This window comes from Bos mutus, chromosome 22 (genome assembly GCF_027580195.1).
Source record: "Bos mutus isolate GX-2022 chromosome 22, NWIPB_WYAK_1.1, whole genome shotgun sequence".
Lineage (NCBI taxonomy): Eukaryota > Metazoa > Chordata > Mammalia > Artiodactyla > Bovidae > Bos > Bos mutus.
In genome coordinates, this window is record NC_091638.1 from 37897604 (window position 1) to 37915601 (window position 17998).

Genomic DNA, 17998 nt, shown 5'->3' on the forward strand with positions numbered 1-17998 from the left:
AAAATAAATGGAAGATAGTGAGAAGGTGACATTTCTGGAGTGTACATGAGAAAATGAGTCAGCTTTTGGAAATTGTTACCACTTTTGAAAATGAAGACCATGAACAGGCTCTCAGGAGAGCTGTACACTTGTTAAATTATGTACAGAATGTTTGTGGTGTATAAGATGCAAAGTCAATCAGTATGTATTACTTTCTAGATCTCTGTCCTTAACATTTGAGATATATGGTTGGTAAATGTTTTAGTAAAACATTTTCTCTCTATTGTTTTCTTCTGTTGGAGTAATCTTCAAGAGTCTTGCAAGAAAGGATTTCATGATCTTTTTATAAATTTAAGTCTGAATCACATGTACTTTTTTTAAGGATTGAATTATATGTCTAATACTTGCTAGGTTCCATCCTTATCCATTCATTTTAGTTCAGAAACATGACTCTTTGCATGAATCATATCTTAATAATGTTACGTTTTTATAATTTTAATAAGAACTCTTCTCTTTAAAAACAAAGGTTTAAAGTTAGCTCAATAGTAGTCACAGTGAAAGTGTCAAAATACCTTTAAGTGCTTCCTATAATTTCATCTGGCAAATTATGGAAGAAATTTCTTTGTAGAATTGGTATGCCCTGGTAAATATTTCTATTTTCCATTATTAGTAAAAATTATGAAGCAAAAAATTGCTTATATTGACTCAGAATTAAAAATCAATTTTTGTAAAAAGACTGTTGGGCAAAATATTTTTATAAGGACTGTTGGGCAGAATATTTTTAAACTCACCCCCCCAATTGATTAAGAGAAATTTATTCAGGATTATGTACCAAAAGATAAGAAGCCCTATGTACATAACTTTTATGCCATCAGAAACAGAATCAGAAGCAGCACCAGGTACATGGGAAACACACATTTTTCAGTTTATACTTTCTCATGGTTCGCTTGGACATCCTCTGGAACTGCTTGGAAGACTTAAGAACTTCATCCCCTAGAAACTCACAGTGTTGAAGTTCAGCATGTCTTTGGGCCAATAACTTCATGGATTTATCTGTCACTGTTTCTATGAGGTCATCCACCTATAACAGCCCAGAACAAAGAAACGAAGCCATGTGTTAGAAAGCCTTGTCCACACCCAAGGGAGAGCTGTTTTTCCTGAGGGATGAGTTCAGGAACTGGTGGATGTCTGCAAGTCCCAAAGTATTATTCTAATTCAAGTCACAGCAAACAGAGCTTGAAAACATGCCTTTACCACCCAGTGCTAAAGACAGTCTCATTTCTTCTCAAACCCTTGTGTGTGTGCGCCTTCATTTTAATTGAATTCACTTTAACATTTAGTAGGCACACAGCATCATCCTCAGCACCCTCAGCGATCCTGTAGCCACTCTCAAATGCCCCCCACTAACAGGATGCCTTCATGCTAATCATTAGTTCGTCCCACAGCCACGCTGTCTAGTAGGGCTGTGCGTTCAGTTGAGCCCAGGCCTCTGATGCTTTTGAAACACAAAGTAAAAACCTTTGTCCACTACCTGCATTTGAAGCTTTCCCACTGTCAAATCTGGTTTCTGGAGAATGTTTTCCATGCTGTGCTTCTTTCTTTTAAATACCGGAAAGTGTGGTCTCTTTTTTGATGAATATGGAACCTATCATAAAAATGTAAAAAACACATCAGATTAAGAAGTGCCACCATTATTTCTGTGACGGTGCTTCAGTGAACACTCTTACCCTTGCGACATCCTCTTTTAAACTGAATATTTGCCACATAACAACATTGGACTGGAGGCTGTATTCATATTATTCTCCACGCCCCATGCATCTCCTTTGTGCCCAGAGCTCTCTTTGAAGAGATCTATAGGGTGCAGAGAAATGAGATTGTCTGGTTCTGAAAGAATATACAGTGTCAGGAAAAAAAGCAGGTCATTTGTAAGGGGAAGAAGAAGAAATTGCCTCTGTAGCCGCTGAGCACAGCCAGAGTGTGGAGCTGTTGTAGACGAGTGCCCCAGAAAGCTCATTATCACTGGATCCAGTTGCTAATCTGGTCTCTTTTCTGCAGGTTTCCTTATTTTCATGGCAGACATGTTTCCAAACATAAAAAAGAAAGCTCTGGGTTCTTTTCATTGCATGCCTGATACCCTTCCCATGGTCCCTGGCTTGCTGGTTACAAGTACCTGTGCTATTAAAACTCATTCCTAGGTCGTGGCTCCTGGCTAATATGGCCTTTTTAGTCTTACTAGGTTCACTCTTCCTTCCCCTGTGTTTAGTAATTACCATGAGGACTACTGTGAGACCTACGCAAAGTGGGATGTGCAGTCACATTTGGGTCTTGCCCTTTGCCCGAGTTTACAAATGAGTCTGTGGAAACTCTGCCCTGCTGGCTCCTGCATGCATGCTCAGTCACTCAATTATGTCTGACTCTTTTGTGACCCCGTGGGCTATAGCCCGCCAGGCTCCTCTGTCCTTGGGATTTCCCAGGCAAAAATACTGGAGTGGGTTGCTGTTCCTCCTCCAGGGGTTCTTCCCGACCCAGGGATGGAACTTGCATCTCCTGCATTGGCAGGCAGATTCTTTATCTGGGAAGCCCTGCCAGCTCACCCCGGCTCCAGTGTCAGTTGCAGAACCTTCCCCAATCTAACCAAAGCACAACTCCTCTTGTTTCTCTCTCATAAAACCCAGTGTTGTTTTTTTTTTTTCCCCCTACTAAGCACTAGCTTGGTAATTACTTAAGTTATTTCTGTGTATTGAATACCATTATTAAAAAGTCAAATGTCTTGAAGGGTCAGGCAGGTTTTGAGAAACAGGCTCAGTTGGTCTGGCATGGACTGGAGAGAATGGGCCTCCTGCAAAGGGGGTGGCCTCTGTGTAGCTCTGCTGTTGCTGGAGGAGCTGCAGGCTCCATGTTGCCAAATCCTCTTATTTTTCAAAAGGAAGTTGAAAATCCAGACTTTTGTTTGAACGATTCTAATTTCGAAACGTGGACAACTGATTCAAATATATGAGAATGTTCTGAGAGCTAACAGTGCCATGGTTTAATGTCCGTCTCCTCCATCAAACTATAAGTTCCATGGAAACAGGACAAGGGCCATTGGGTCACCTTTATAGCCCCCAAATGTAGAAACTGCCCAGCACATATTAGGAATATGATAAATATGAACCTAGCACTCAAGAGGCAAAATTCAAAACTAATACTGGTACACTCTGGCAGTGCACTAGAGCAGCGCTGTTTAATAGAACTTCCCACAAAAATGAAAGTGTTCTTTATCTGTGCTGTCAAATACCATAGCCACTGGCCATATGTGTTAACTGAACACATGAAATGTAGCTAGTGCAGTGAAGGGAATGGACTGTTCTTTTTATTTAGTTTTAATTAATGTAAATAGTCACATGTGACTATTGGCTACCATAATGCTGCTAAGTCGCTTCAGTCGTGTCCGACTCTGTGCGACCCCATGGACTGCAGCCCACCAGGCTCCGTCCATGGGATTTTCCAGGCAAGAGTACTGGAGTGGAGTGCCATTGCCTTCTCTGTGGCTACCATAATAGACAGTACAATTAGAACCTAGCATAGTAATTAGTGGGCTTCCCAGGGCTTTACTCTTCTCCGCAGTAAAGAGTCTGCCTTCAATGCAGAAACACAGGAGATCTGGGTTCAATCCCTGGGTTGAGAAGAGTACCTGAAGAAGGAAATGACAACCCACTCCAGTATTCTTGCCTGGAGAATTCCATGGACAAAAGAGCCTGGCGGGCTATAGTCCAAGGGGTCGGAAAAAGTCAACACGACTGAGCACAGCAGGAACAGCATAGTAATTAGGAGTAAGCACTGGTAGAGTCAAATCTTCCTGGGTTTGAAGCCCGGCTCTTCCGATTATCTGGGCCAATTACTTAACCTCTCATTGCCATCCCTAAAATCATATCCTACTTATTGTAGTAACCTATTGCTATCTACTTTACAGGGCTGTTGTAAGGAATATCTGAGTTGATATTTTTAAAGCACTTAGAAGAGGGTTTGGAACATAGTTAGCTTTAATAAATGCTTATTATGTCAGAAGAAACAATACTTCAGATTCTATTAAAAAATAGCATGGGCAATTTAGGCACAAACTTGATCTAAATACAGATAAGTACAAGCTTTGGGTTGGAGTGTCCTGGATCATCAAGTGTTGCACTGTCTATACTATACACACGTTCTATTTGTATTTTAATTTCAATTATAATGAAATGTAAAATTCACTTCCTCAGTTATACTGCCACATTAGCTGGGAAAGACTGAAGGCAAAAGGAGAGGGAGTAACACAGGATGAGATGGTTATGCAGCATCATGGACTCAATGGACATAAATTTGAGCAATCTCCCAGAGACAGTGAAGGACAGAGGAGCCTGGCATGCTGCAGTCCATAGGCTTGTGAAGAGTCGGACATGACTGAGGGACTGAACAACAACCAGCCACATGCAAAGGCTTAAAAGTCACATGCTAATGGCTACTGTTGTGGACAAATGTTTGCATCCTTGTGGAAATTCTGTGGGGTTGGTCTGGAGAATATCTTTCCACAGAGCATGCATGATATGCCAGATGCTAATATACAGACTTGATATTTGAACAGCTGACCAAGTCAATCTAAAGCTGTAACCCCTACTGTTGCCCAGATTATAGCAGAAGCTGAACCATTCGAGCTCAGAAGTAGAGGAATCAGACCTGGCAAGTCCACTTCTTGTGCCCTGAATGCTAGGAGTGGAGACACAAAGGGCAGCTTTAAACGGGAGAGAACTTGGTTTTTACAACAGCCCTGAACGTTGACTTCCGTGTAAGTCTTTAGACGCAAGTTTGTTTTAGCATTTTACCTTTTGCATTCCTGAAGGAATGATGTCACAGATAAACGCTTGGTGGTTCTCCTGGCTCGGAGGAGTGTACTTCCTTGGGTTATTGCCTCTGTCTCTGCTTCGACAGCGTCAAGTTGTGTAGTTGCTTAGAGGGAATGAGGGGGAAAAAAACAGACCGTCGTGAAGGATCACAATAATAAACATATGCTTTCTATTAGAAAGTCTCCTGAAAAGCAAGCATCACATGCGATTTCAGTGGCTTTTTTTCTTCGGGGTTAAAATTGAAAATGGACTTGCTTTGCTGAATCTCACACTTTCTCTTGAACACTTGGCCTTTTCTTGTGGTCATGACCTCCATAGTCACAACCCATCTTGACAAGGTGGTTGATAACTGTCGTTGAGACTTCACTTTTGCCCTCTGTTGTTTTTCCCTGTAACTTGTGGAATTAGAAAATGTACCCTCTAACATAGAAAACAATCCAACGACTACTTGCTGTTGACTGAAGACAAGTTTAAGCGTACTCTGCAGCAAAGTGGCTCAAGGCTCAGTCATTCACATACCTTCTTAACAGTTTTTCCCACATACTAGGAGCCCTGTGAATCCTAGAGTCCTTAATATTTTTCTCTGTCAGCTCAGTTCTTGGGACTTCTCTGGTGGTCCAGTGTTATGAGCCCTCACTGCCAATGCAGGCGGTTCGGGTTCTATCCCTGGTCAGGGAACTCAGATCCCACAGGCTATGTGGCACAGCCAAAAGATAAGGGAAAAAAGCATCTTCATTAAAAAAAAAATCAGTTCTTAACACAATAAACATAAAGGAAACTTAAAACACTGTCATAAATCAAAAACCAGTATCATAGACACTGAGACTAGTATGGTAAAACCAAAATCATGTTATTGCCAACGGAAGGCAGCAAACTTGAGGCTACTCCCTTTTTTATTAAGATAGAAAAAGGGAAGGAGATGAGACTTTTTCCTTGATGTAGTGAAAGGGGTCAAAAAGGCACTGGGAAAAGCGAGGTGTGCAGCATGGTCTATGTTTCAGTGTTTTCATGCTATGCACAGCACCTAAAATCAATTTAATCTGCTTCAGGCCACTCGATAACTGCATTGAGGAATCATGGCTCCTCAGCTCAGGGACTGGTGGCTCTAAATTCAAAGTGGATGCTCAACCTAGGGGGACGCTCCTTTCTCCCCCACCCTCCACTGTCAGCTCTTGCCCAAATCTTGCACCTCCTGCCACTAAACATCCTCTTCAACCTCACCACCCGCACTGCCACGACTAGCCCCAGCTAAAATTATCCCTTGCCTTGGATGAATGCAAGAGCCTGTTTATTCCTCCTGCATCAGATCTTACCCTCCTCCAATCCAGTCTCTATGCTGCAGTCTGAGCTACCTTTAAAAAATGCCCTTCAAATCATATACATCCCCAGCTTGAAAGTATCTCACCACCCTTAGGAAGAGTTAAAATTTCTTAACATGATTTACAAACACCCTCATCACCTTATTCAGCAGACTCTCCCTGGCTGGATTACTTTCATTCCTTAATTATGCCCAGTGCTCTCTTGACGTTGGGACTTGAACATGCTCTACCCTCTTCCTGGAAAACTGTTCTCACCACTTTTTCCTTATCTAACTCTAGTTGTCCTTCGGTCTCATCTGAGTTGTTCGTTCGTTAGGGAGGCTTTCTCGAGCCCCCTCCCCTAAAGTCAGCATCGATGACGTGTACCCACCCTAGCCTGTGCTTTTTCTTTGCATCAGAGGTAAATATCTGCAGCCCCTCCATGCCCTCTGTAACTCAAGGAGGGCAGAGACCATGCCTGTACTGTCTGCTGCTCTATCCCTTACAGCGTGGCTGCCGCATAGTAAGTATTTACTACATATTTGTTTTAAAGTCTAATGAGGATCAACAGGGACGAGCAACTGTCTTTCGGCCACAGTTGAGAGTCAGAATGTTTGAGCTGCAGCCTGAAAGCTGGGCGAGTTTCTTGGAGAAATCTTAGTGTAGAGATTTGTTATTTAAGCTATGATAAAAATAAGCCAACGCGTGGGATGTGGTAGCAGGTTCTGGTCCTCTGTTTTCCACTGGACTCTCCAACTCCAGCCCCGTCCGTAGAGGACTGTGCCCTCTTTGCTGTTTTCAACAGAAACAGGCAGGTCAGTCTATGCCAGGTAATTGCTAGATGATTGGATGCTTGTATTAGTTGTCTTTTTTCCAGAAAAGAGAGTTTGTTTGAAAGGGCAATGCGTCAGCTGGAGGCCATCAGTTTTTGTTTTTTCTGGAAAAAGTATCTACCAGGTGTGCAGCCTTATCATGATGTGAAATTTGAAGATACGTATGAATCACCTACATATACGTAAGTATTCTATATATTTCTGAATGCTGTACTGTAAAGGACACTAGGAACATACAAAGGGTATTTATGGCACTGAAGCTCTGCTGTATGGTATTGTAACGAGAGACACGTTACATGGTGGGTTTTTCAAACCCACGGAACTGTGGGGGGCAAAGAGTGAATCCTAATGTGAACCATGGTGGCTGTGTACTCGCTAAGTTGTGTCCAACTCTTGTGACCCCATGGACTGTAGCCTGCCAGACTCCTCTGTCCATGGGATTCTCCAGGCAAGAATATTGGAGTGGATTGCCATTTCTTCTCCAAGTTAGGGATCACACCTGGGTCTCCTGCACCGCAGGTGGATTCTTTACTAACTTAGCCACCAGGGAAGCCCAGTGTAAACTATCAGTTCAGTTCAGTTCAGCCGCTCAGTCATGTCTGACTCTTTGCAACCCCATGAATCGCAGCACCCCAGGCCTCCCTGTCCATCACCAACTCCCGGAGTTCACTCAGACTCACGGCCATCGAGTCGGTGATACGTAATCTAGGGACCAGTGTTAATAATAATATGTTAATATTGGCTCATCGACTAACAAGTGTACTGTACTAAGGCAAGAAGTTCATAATAGAGGAAATTGTGTGGGTGGGGTAAGGAGAGGGAGGCATAGAGGAAATTTCTGTATTTTCCACTCAATTTTTCCAGTTTACCTAAAACGGCTCTACAAAAAAGTCTATCAATTTTAAAAAGGAGAATGCAAATAGTAGTCATCACTCACAAGACCCCCCACCAAACGTCATTACCATGTCACAGAAGAAACTGTCAACAGTTCAAACGCCAATTCTTCACAAAGTATGTGGGAAGTAGATATAATAAAATAAAATTTCCTTTACGACTTACCAATCATACATTTTTAAAATAGAATTCTCCCCACACCTTCGTCTTTTGGAAGCAGCCATTTGAAAATCTGCCTCACTTCTTTCTCCAGAAACAAAACCAGAAAATTCCACTTTGGTTTGATTTTCTAAGATATGTGTATATGTATGTGTGTATATATATATACACACACCTATGTACACATTTAATATTTAAATGAAAAGTAGTTTTAGACTGATGAGACCACTGATTAATTGGACTGGGAGTGACCTCAAATGTAATCTAATTCAGAGTTTTTGAAGATGTATACACACACACACACACACACACACACACATCCCCTGGGGATCTTTCTAAAAGGCAGATTCTGACTCAGTAGCCCTGTGTGGGGGCCTTAACTTCTGCATTTCAGACAAGCTCCCCAGAAATGCTATTCTGTGGGTAGCAACAAAAGCTGTCCTATTTCATTTTCTCTCTTGGCCTTGACATTGGACCATATGTTGACTTGGATTACCATTCTGGGAGACCTTTCTCATTCTTGGTTTGGTAAATAACTTGGGCGATGGAAGCTCCTTGACAATTCTAAGAAGAAGGCTCTGTATATTTGGAAGGAGGGTTTCCTTGTGGTTAGGGGCACCCTCTTCGTTGACACTTGCTGGCTTGCTTCTGTACGTGTGTGACAGCATCCTCCCCCAAACACTCTTCACTTTCCTCACCAAATTTTTCTTCTGATTTTGCTGGCTCTTGTGAAATTCCATGTCACTAACACTGGATGACTCCTCTCTGGGGACCAATACATTTTGTTTACTAAGTTGGTAGACACAGCTTCATGCCATCTGAACAAAGGAAAAATAATTTGTGTTAAGGAAATTGAAGAGTTAAAAATGAAACATTGGAATCATGAAAATCAACTGCAAATGTGAACAAATTATACAGTTCCAAAAAAGAAAACTGAAGACCAAGCATCACATCCAAAGCCAAAGCAAATACTTGATATTTTGTTGCTGAACTCTAGAAGTGCATTCTGGCCACTATCTCATTTAATCTTCTTCAGTTTACTAATGAGTAAGCTGGGACACAGAGAGATTAATTTAATTGATGGAGTATAGAATGCAGATTTTAATCTTGGTTTGTGACTGTTAGAATATATTACCTCATATTGGCAAATTGGTGATCTCATTTCAATCACAGTTTGAGATTTCTTTTTTGCTGGACTTCAAAATATGGTTCCAAATGTGATGAGACATGAGAGTGCCTGCTAAGGTAGATAATACAAAATATATTCTCCAAGGTCCTATAAATGCTGCATTTTATGCAGAATACTGATTTAGAGAAAGTAATTATAAATGCATATTTCAAAAATTCCAAATAAATAATATCTTCATCATTTTAGTAATAAAATAGGTAATATTTCTTAGTAGACTTTTATGTGCTAAACACTCATCTAAGTTCTTTCATATGTATTACATATTTTAATCCTCTTACTATTATCTCCATTTTACAAATGAGGAAATTAAAACTTGGAAAGCTTAAATAACTTATGCCCAGATAATCTGACCCCAAAGTCTATTCTGTTAGCTTCTGTGCTAAGTGAGTATCACCTGTTCCATGATACCCTTATTTACCTAATATTCTTCCTTGATTAACTATTTTGATGTTAGTTTCATCCAAAGCAATAATATCCATAAAATTCCAGGGATTTTTAAAAACCAGTCTTCTATTTCGAGATAAAAAATCATTTATGGGCTAGGATTAATCTCCCATGGACTCTTAGGAGAACTTTTAATAAAACCATCAGTTTCTACTACCATAAATACACACACACACGGGAATACAATGTAGGAGGCTCAGGAACCCCCAAGGTCATCCATGCAACCCCCATCAAGTAAAAAGCCCACCTCTAAGCAGTTTCTGAATCTCCAAAATGTATCTCCTAGTCCCATCCCCTCACCCTCATTCCCAATCTATTTATAACATAATTAATAAGATGATTTGCTGTTATGAAAAGAATCTTTTCTTTCCTAACCTTTTAAGTATCTTGGTTGGTTATGAATTTATTTGGTTGTATTACCTCTCCTTTTAACCCCTATTTTTTATTGGAAGTGGAAATCTCTGCAAAATTTCATTTTGCCCATGGAAGTTCAGAAGTCTGGTCTTTGATACTTCAGGCCTCATGAAAACGACTCTTTTCTACCTATCTGAGCTATTGCTCATAAATCTGGTAAAAAAGAATACTCCCCAAATTGGAAAACAATCATCTCACTGCCTTTCCAAATTAAAATGTATTACATTTGGAGTATTCCATGCTTGTCTTCATGGTTTTGCCACTAACAAGAAATAAGAGGTATAAGACAGTTTTTAGGTTACATTAAAGAGCATGCACATGGGTAAAACATAATTAGTACACATTACAACAGCCCAAATTGCTGGAAAGGGGAATGGAGAGAGCACTGATCATGGACTTATTTTGAAAAATGCACTATTGATTTTTCAAAATAATAGTATTTGCTGTCTAAAACTGTGAGGCTGAAATATCAACTTAGTATCTACTAATTTTAATATCATATGTGACATTAAATCTCAAGTTCAGGTAGAAAGGAAAGGTTTTCCCATTACAATGAAGACTTTTCTGATCACAAAACGAGGCTTCCATCATGATACTAGATTCCCTGAGCCAATGTATATATGCTGTCTATATATGCTGTCTCTGCTCCCTCTAATCCATATGGAGCCTTCATTTCTAAATGCAGTGCTTGAAAACATGCTACTTTTTTCTAATCAGCACAGTGAATATTGTTTAATGCAAAATCCAAAGCATCTCACTGAAGAGAGAAGAAAATGAGTCCCAGTTTCCTACCTTTCAATCCCTTTCCTTTTGAATGAGTCGCTTCTCTTTCTGGGCTGCTGAAATCTTCGGTACTGGCCAGCTCTTTCGTAAGCAACCTTAAAGCGCTCTGGAGTACATAGGTGAGGGCGATCCATTGCTGTCAACCTCACCTGCAGTAGCTGTTGTTAATTTCTTTAGCTCTTAGGCTCACAAACTACAAAACAAAATCATCCAGTGACCGAGGCGCTTTTAACTCCTGGGCTCTTTGGGGGTAAAGTATGTAGGAAAATTTTTGGAAGTGCTTCCTTATTCCCTTCCAGGTGTTACAGACATCATTTGTGGGACCAGCCTTGTTTACCACTTTACAGAGGTCATCAATGATGCAGTTGACAGAGCAGTGGGAAATTCCCAGTCGTGTTGCGGACTCCAGGGCAAAGCAGATGTGAATAGGTGACCTGCTTGTCTAACCACTGCCATTTGGGTTGGTAATAAAATAATCACACACCAACTGATGATCACATTCAAATGTGCATGTCTGCATTCCAAAGAGGAAAGAACTGAGACCACCAACACTAATTCCAATGATCCCAGCTTTTGTTAGATCTTTCATGTGGAACTGATGAATGCTCTCTGTCCAGTTTTTATTTGGCTTTCTCACAGTACACCCCTTGGGCTATTTTGTAGTGATCTCTCAAAACACATGGCTGAGAAAGTTGAGCCCACCCCTCCCTTTTGACATTTGGTTTATTTCCTGGCACCCCACTCCAGTACTCTTGCCTAGAAAATCCCATGGACAGAGGAGCCTGGTAGGCTGCTGTCCATGGGGTCACTAAGAGTCGGACACGACTGAGCCACTTCACTTTATTTCCTGGAGGAGAGCAAATTCTCGCTGGGTTGGAACTTCTCACCACAAGGTGGCAGCAGACACTAGGGTTTATTCCCATCCCCTTCTGGCCCTTTGAGTTTTTCAGTCTGAACTAACTAGAAGTTAAGAAGGAAAACTCCTGAAAAGTGTTGGGGGATATAATGATTATTGTTTTCTGTGTTTGTACTCATCAGTCATCTGGAGCTGGACTCTCAAACTTCCATGTGTACACAAATTACCTGGGGATCTTGTTAAAATGCAGATTTTGTTGCAGCAGTTCTGCCTGATGAGGTCATCGGGCCAGCTGCTACTGGGGCTGCTGCTAAGTCGCTTCAGTCATGTCCGACTCTGTGCGACCCCATAGACGGCAGCCCGCCAGGCTCTGCCGTCCCTGGGATTCTCCAGGCAAGAACACTGGAGTGGGTTGCCATTTCCTTCTCCAAAGCATGAACGTGAAAAGTGAAAGTGAAGTGGCTCAGTCGTGTCCAACTCTTAGCGACCCCATGGACTGCAGCCCACCAGGCTCCTCTGTCCATGGGATTTTCCAGGCAAGAGTACTGGAGTGGGGTGCCATTGCCTTCTCTGCATTGGGCCAGAGAGCTCAACAAAATAAAAAAGGGTTACTTGCATGAGGATTTGTCTGCTCCTGGCAGATTAATCAGCAGGCACCAGAGCCCTGAGGTGGAAGGAGTCTGATGTCTTTGAAAACTTAGTCAGGGTGGCTACAGCGAAGAGGCAATGTATGTGATAAGCTGGAGAGACAGGCAGGGCCAAGCCGGCTGGATCCTACAGAACAACTGAAAGTTGTAACATTATTTTGGATCTTCAGAATAATGGAAAGTTATGAGGGTTGAACTCCAGTACTTTGGCCACCTCATGTGAAGAGTTGACTCATTGGAAAAGACTCTGATGCTGGGAGGGATTGGGGGCAAGAGGAGAAGGGGACGACAGAGGATGAGATGGCTGGATGGCATCACTGACTCGATGGACGTGAGTCTGAGTGAACTCCGGGAGTTGGTGATGGACAGGGAGGCCTGGCATGCTGCGATTCATGGGGTTGCAAACAGTCGGACACGACTGAGCGACTGATCTGATCTGATGAGGGTTTTTTAATCATTAAAATTAAAGACAAATTAAAATTTTTTAATTGTGGTAAAATATATATTATATGCTGCTAAGTCGCTTCAGTCATGCTCAATTCTGTGTGACCCCATAGACAGCAGCCCACCAGGCTCCTCCATCCCTGGGATTCTCCAGGTAAGAATACTGGAGTGGGTTGCCATTTCATTTTCCAATGCATGCGTGAATGCTAAGTTGCTTCAGTCGTGTCTAACTCTGTGCAATTCCATGGACAGCAGCCCACCAGGATCCTCTGTCCACAGGATTCTCCAGGCAAGAATAGTGGAGTGGGTTGCCATTTCCTTCTCCAATACATTATATAAAATTTACCATTTTTAAGTGTGTTCATATTGTTGTGCAACCATCACCACCAGCATCTTCAGAACTTTATCTTGCAAAACTGAAATTGAAAACCCATTAAACAATAACTCCTAATAACTTCTCTGTTTCCATGAATTTTTCTTAATTGGAAAAAAGTATCTTGGAAGAAGTCACTACATAAGGTGACAAAATTCCAAAAATGAATTACCATGAAAATATATATCCCAATTTCTTTGTACAATAGGGACACAAGTCTGCAGTACAGAAGAAGAGCGCATAAGAAATAGGAAGGGCTAAGGAGAAGGGTATGAGGGTGAACAGCATTTTAATGCAAGCCCAGAAGGTAAGTAGAAAGCCTATAGCTGTGTATGCTTTATTCATCCAACCTATACATTAGATAACTGAAGGGCAAAAATAAAGCCAAATGATAATTCTGTTTTGTTTGGGGGTAAAAGTTGCATTTCAAATATCTAAAAAAACAAAACAAACAAAAAAAAAACTTTTGATTTCTGAATTGAATTCAGAACCAACTCTTTTTAGTTCTTGGGATAATGACTGAATTCAACAGCTCTCAACAATGAAAAAAATGTTATTGCTACATCCAGTCCAAGAGATGGCTGCACTCTGTCTGTATGAATTTGATGACAGTTTTTGAGGAGTGATGCTGAAACCCAGCCTCTGTGTACCAGTGCTGAATTGAATCTCAGAGACAGAATTTTGGGTGAACTGGGAGAGAAGGGCTCTCTATTGCTTTGCCCAGCAAAGGAGGCCACAGCAAGCTAGCACTCATAAGACTGTCCCACCCTGGAGTGGGCAGAGGGGGTCTTACAGTGTTAAAGCGACAGGGCATGATCAGCTCCTGGGCATTCTTCTGAATGGTTGGTGGTGAGGTAACTGGGAGTCAGCATCATCAGCCTTCTGGTTCCAATCAGTCTGGGGTCTACATGCTTGTGGGCAGCATACAATATCTTCTTCCCCTCGGTGGAGGTTTCTGTACCTGCAAAACAGTTCAAAAGATTGAGCTGAGAATATTATCGATAGTCCTTGGGGAAGAAATAAAGTTTCCTGACCTGTTTAATGGCTAAAGTATTATTATTTTGTCTGGCTTGACTGTTTTCCTTTCTTTCTGCATTTTTCTCACTTCTGTGATTGAACTTACTCTTTGACTAAAGCTTTTCTACAGACAAAAGGCAGGTGGAGGATGTGGCTTGGGGACTATTCTGGGAAGGCCTCAGAGGGTCCTGTTGGGTTACAGGAGCTAGGCAATATGTATTTCTTCTGTGCAATGAGAATCCAGTGTTGAACAAAGCAACTGGAACCCCTGCCTAAGATTTACACTCTAGCGGAGGGCACAGATACCAGACTTGTTAGTAAACTGATACAGCGTTCAGACACCGACAAGGAATGCTAGGAAAAAACTAGGAAAACAGTGTAGCAAGTGACTGCTTCTACCAGGGTGATCAAAAAAGACCTCTCAAGGCAGTGGTAGTTGAGGTGAGACATTTCACCTTGGAAAGGACATAAACTAGGGTCGGATCTGTGTTCTAAAGCAAAGTATTCCAAAGATGAAAAATGACCAGAGCAAAAGTTCTGAGGTGGGTGGGCACTAGGTCAGATTGGAGGGCAGGAAGGAGACCACGGTGGTGGGAATTCAGATGACAAAGGAAGGCAACCTTATGTTTCTGCTTTTAAAAAGATTGCTGGGTCTTCCCTGGCCGTCCAGTGGTTAAGACTCGGCACTTTCAAGACAAGGGTGTGGATTTGATCCCTTGTTGGGAAACTGAGATTCTGCCCGCCATGTAGCATGGTCAGGAAGTTAAAGAAAAAAGAAGAAAGAAGAAAGAAAAGATTGCTGTGTGCCACTTGCAATGTGCACTGGAAAATAGTATGATGGCTGAAGAGGCAATTGATCCAGGATGGAGATGCTGGTGGTTAGGCATAGAGTGAGACAGATGTGCAGAGATTCAAGGAATATTTAGGAAGTATCATACTGAAATGAACTCGATGTCAAGTGGTGGTGAGTAGACAGCAGGAAAAACTAGACTGGGAAGTTAGCTTGTTGCAGTAGCTCAAGTCTGAGACTGGAGTGGCTTAAAAAAATTTTTTTGGCCGTGCTGTGCAGCTTGTGGGATCTACAGTTCCCCAACCAGGGATCAAACCTGTGTCCCCTGCCTTGGAAACATGGGGTCTGAACCACTAGACTGCCAGGTAAGTTCCTGGAGTGGTTTAACTTAATAGGGGTAATGGAGGTAGAGAGAAGTGCACTGATTTAAGAGTTCCCCATAAGTCTACTTTTCTTTCCAACCCTCCTTGGGATATGGCTTGGCATCAAACCCATAGGATCACTCCCTGCTGCTGCTGCTAAGTCGCTTCAGTCATGTCCGACTCTGTGCGACCCCATAGACGGCAGCCCACCAGGCTCCCCCGTCCCTGGGATTCTCCAGGCAAGAACACTGGAGTGGGTTGTCATTTCCTTCTCCAATGCATGAAAGTGAAAAGTGAAAGTGAAGTCGCTTAGTCGTGTCCAACTCTTCGAGACCCCATGGACTGCAGCCCACCAGGCTCCTCTGCCCATGGGATTTTCCAGGCAAGAGAACTGGAGTGGGTTGCCATTGCCTTCTCCCAGGATCACTCCCTAGACATTGGTAAACATCCCTTTCAAAAGCCAGAGCAGGGCAAAGCCTGGTCGAAACACAATCTCCCTGTTCTTAACATTATCCTTCTATTCTATCCTTCTAACAGATCTGAGATCACATGATCCTATTTAGGTAACCATAACAACAGTTGCAAAAGAGAAGCTTGTGTGGTCAGGCAGGTAAATGTGAGAAGCTGCAGGGTGTAGCAAGGAGGGGAAGCACCTTTGGTAAAGTGTGGAATGCTGGACCAATCAAATGCTAATGAACTTCAAATTGTTAAGGCTCTTCCAGCATTTAAAAATGTGGTCTGCAAGTCCTATTTAGCTTGTGGGTCACCTATTTGCTAACTCCAAAGGTCTTTTTATGTAGACTCTCCATTCAGTCAGGCAGATCTTTCCTATCTGTGGTCCCAAAGCTGATTCCCATCCTCCTCCAAGTTTTTTTCCCCCACTCCAAGTTTTAACTTAAATGTATTAACTTGCATTCTATTGCCTTTGGGCTAGTTATTGCATTGTTTTTGCATCTCATCTCTATCTGGTTTCGTACTAAACTTACCTATGAATGTGTAAATTCTCAAAAACTTGGTAAGCAGAGATTCCAGGTCTTACTTCAAATTTGGGTGTGATAAACACAGAGACTTTTGAGAGTCTCTTGGACAGTAAGGAGATCAAACCAGTCAATCCTAAAGCAAATCAGTCCTGAATATTCATTGGAAGGACTGATGCTGAAGCTGGAGCTCCAGTACTTTGGCCACCTGATGAGAGGGACTGACTCATTTGAAAAGACCCTGATGCTGGGAAAGATTGAAGATGGAGGAGAAGGGGACGACAGAGGATGAGATGGTTGGATGGCATCACTGACTCTATGGACATGAGTTTGAGCAAGCTCCGGGAGTTGGTGATGGACAGGGAAGTCTGGTGTGCTGCAGTCCATGGGGTCACAAGAGTCGGACACGACTGAGTGACTGAACTGAATTGAACTGAAACGCATAGAACAGGCAGGATGATGTACTTAGTGGTGCTGTGGTTTAGTCGCTAAGTCGTGTTCCACTTGCAACCCCATGGACTGTAGCCCAGCAGGCTCCTCTGTCCACAGGATTTCCCCCCAGCAAGAGTACTGGAGTGGGTTGCCACGCCCTCCTCTAGCGGATCATCATGCCCAGGGATTGAACCTGGGTCTCCTGCATTGCAGGTAGATTCTTTACTGACTGAGGTATGAGGGAAGCCTTTATCTTAGTGGAGTCATTTAAAAATGGAATCCCTTTGAAAATGAATGCTCTAATAAGGTGAAGAATCCTCACTCAGTCAACTCACCCAAGACTGACCAGGGCTTAGGAGGTCTTTCATGTAGAGAAATATGAATTGGGGACATTTTCCTTTTTGCTTGAGCACATCTCCTTACTGGAGCTTTTGCCCACTTGAGAGAAGAAGGTAACATTTTACAGGTCACTTAGCAAGTACTGTTCCACAAGGAAGTATATACTGGGCACCTAGAGACAGAATGCTTCACCCAAGGACTCCTTACCTAGAGGCTGCCACTTCCTAGCGGTCTGGGAAGGCTGGGGCTGGGGCATAGTGTCTCTGAAGTGGTAAGAGGCTTTTCAAGGAAGGATGTCTTTTTTTCAGGTGCTTTTTGTATTGATTTCTGCCCCAGTCTATCTGTAACTGTAGACTCATCGTGTACCTCTGAGGATAAACATTTGGTTTGCTTTGACGGTCTTTAATAACTTGAACTCTTGCGAAGTTGTCAAGTACTCTAGGCTGTGCCCCATTAGAAAGTCGGTTTCAGTTCAAATGTCCTCTCAGATGCAGCTGAGATCAGTGTAGACTGGTACAAGTCCTTTGGAGGGCAGTTTGGCAACATCTACCAGCATGTGATGTCTGTATTGTCTCAGAGCCAGTGTGTTACTTCTGGGAATTTATTCTACAGAAATACTCATAGAATGATGGAAAGATATATGTAGGTTTATTTGTAAGAGCAAAAACTAGAGGCAGCCTATATGGCCATCAATAGGAGAGTAAACACTGTGTCTGTAGACACAGACATAATATGGCCATTGGAGCCATGAAAAGGAGGAGGCAGATCTGTTCTGATGTGCAAATAAAAAGATAATTCAGTGTACTATGGAGTGGAGACAGGATGTCCTAAAACTGTGACTACAAGAAGATTCTTTAAAAAAAAAAAACTATATTCACATGCAAGCTGGCATAGGATGTACTGGAAGAA

At 42.3% G+C, this 17998-nt stretch overlaps 1 protein-coding gene across 1 annotated transcript in view; it reads right to left on the bottom strand.

The window, feature by feature from the left end:
* Positions 1-92: 92 nt before the first annotated feature.
* The window catches only part of C22H3orf49 (chromosome 22 C3orf49 homolog), a 97650-nt gene continuing 79744 nt past the window's right edge, over positions 93-17998 (bottom strand). The window contains 8 exon segments of the mRNA XM_070359806.1: positions 93-1060; positions 1511-1624; positions 4818-4837; positions 4840-4941; positions 8519-8812; positions 8815-8840; positions 10862-11045; positions 13966-14133. Of these exon segments, the coding sequence (XP_070215907.1) occupies positions 863-1060; positions 1511-1624; positions 4818-4837; positions 4840-4941; positions 8519-8812; positions 8815-8840; positions 10862-10986 (879 nt within the window). The 5' untranslated portion in view covers positions 10987-11045; positions 13966-14133 and the 3' untranslated portion in view covers positions 93-862.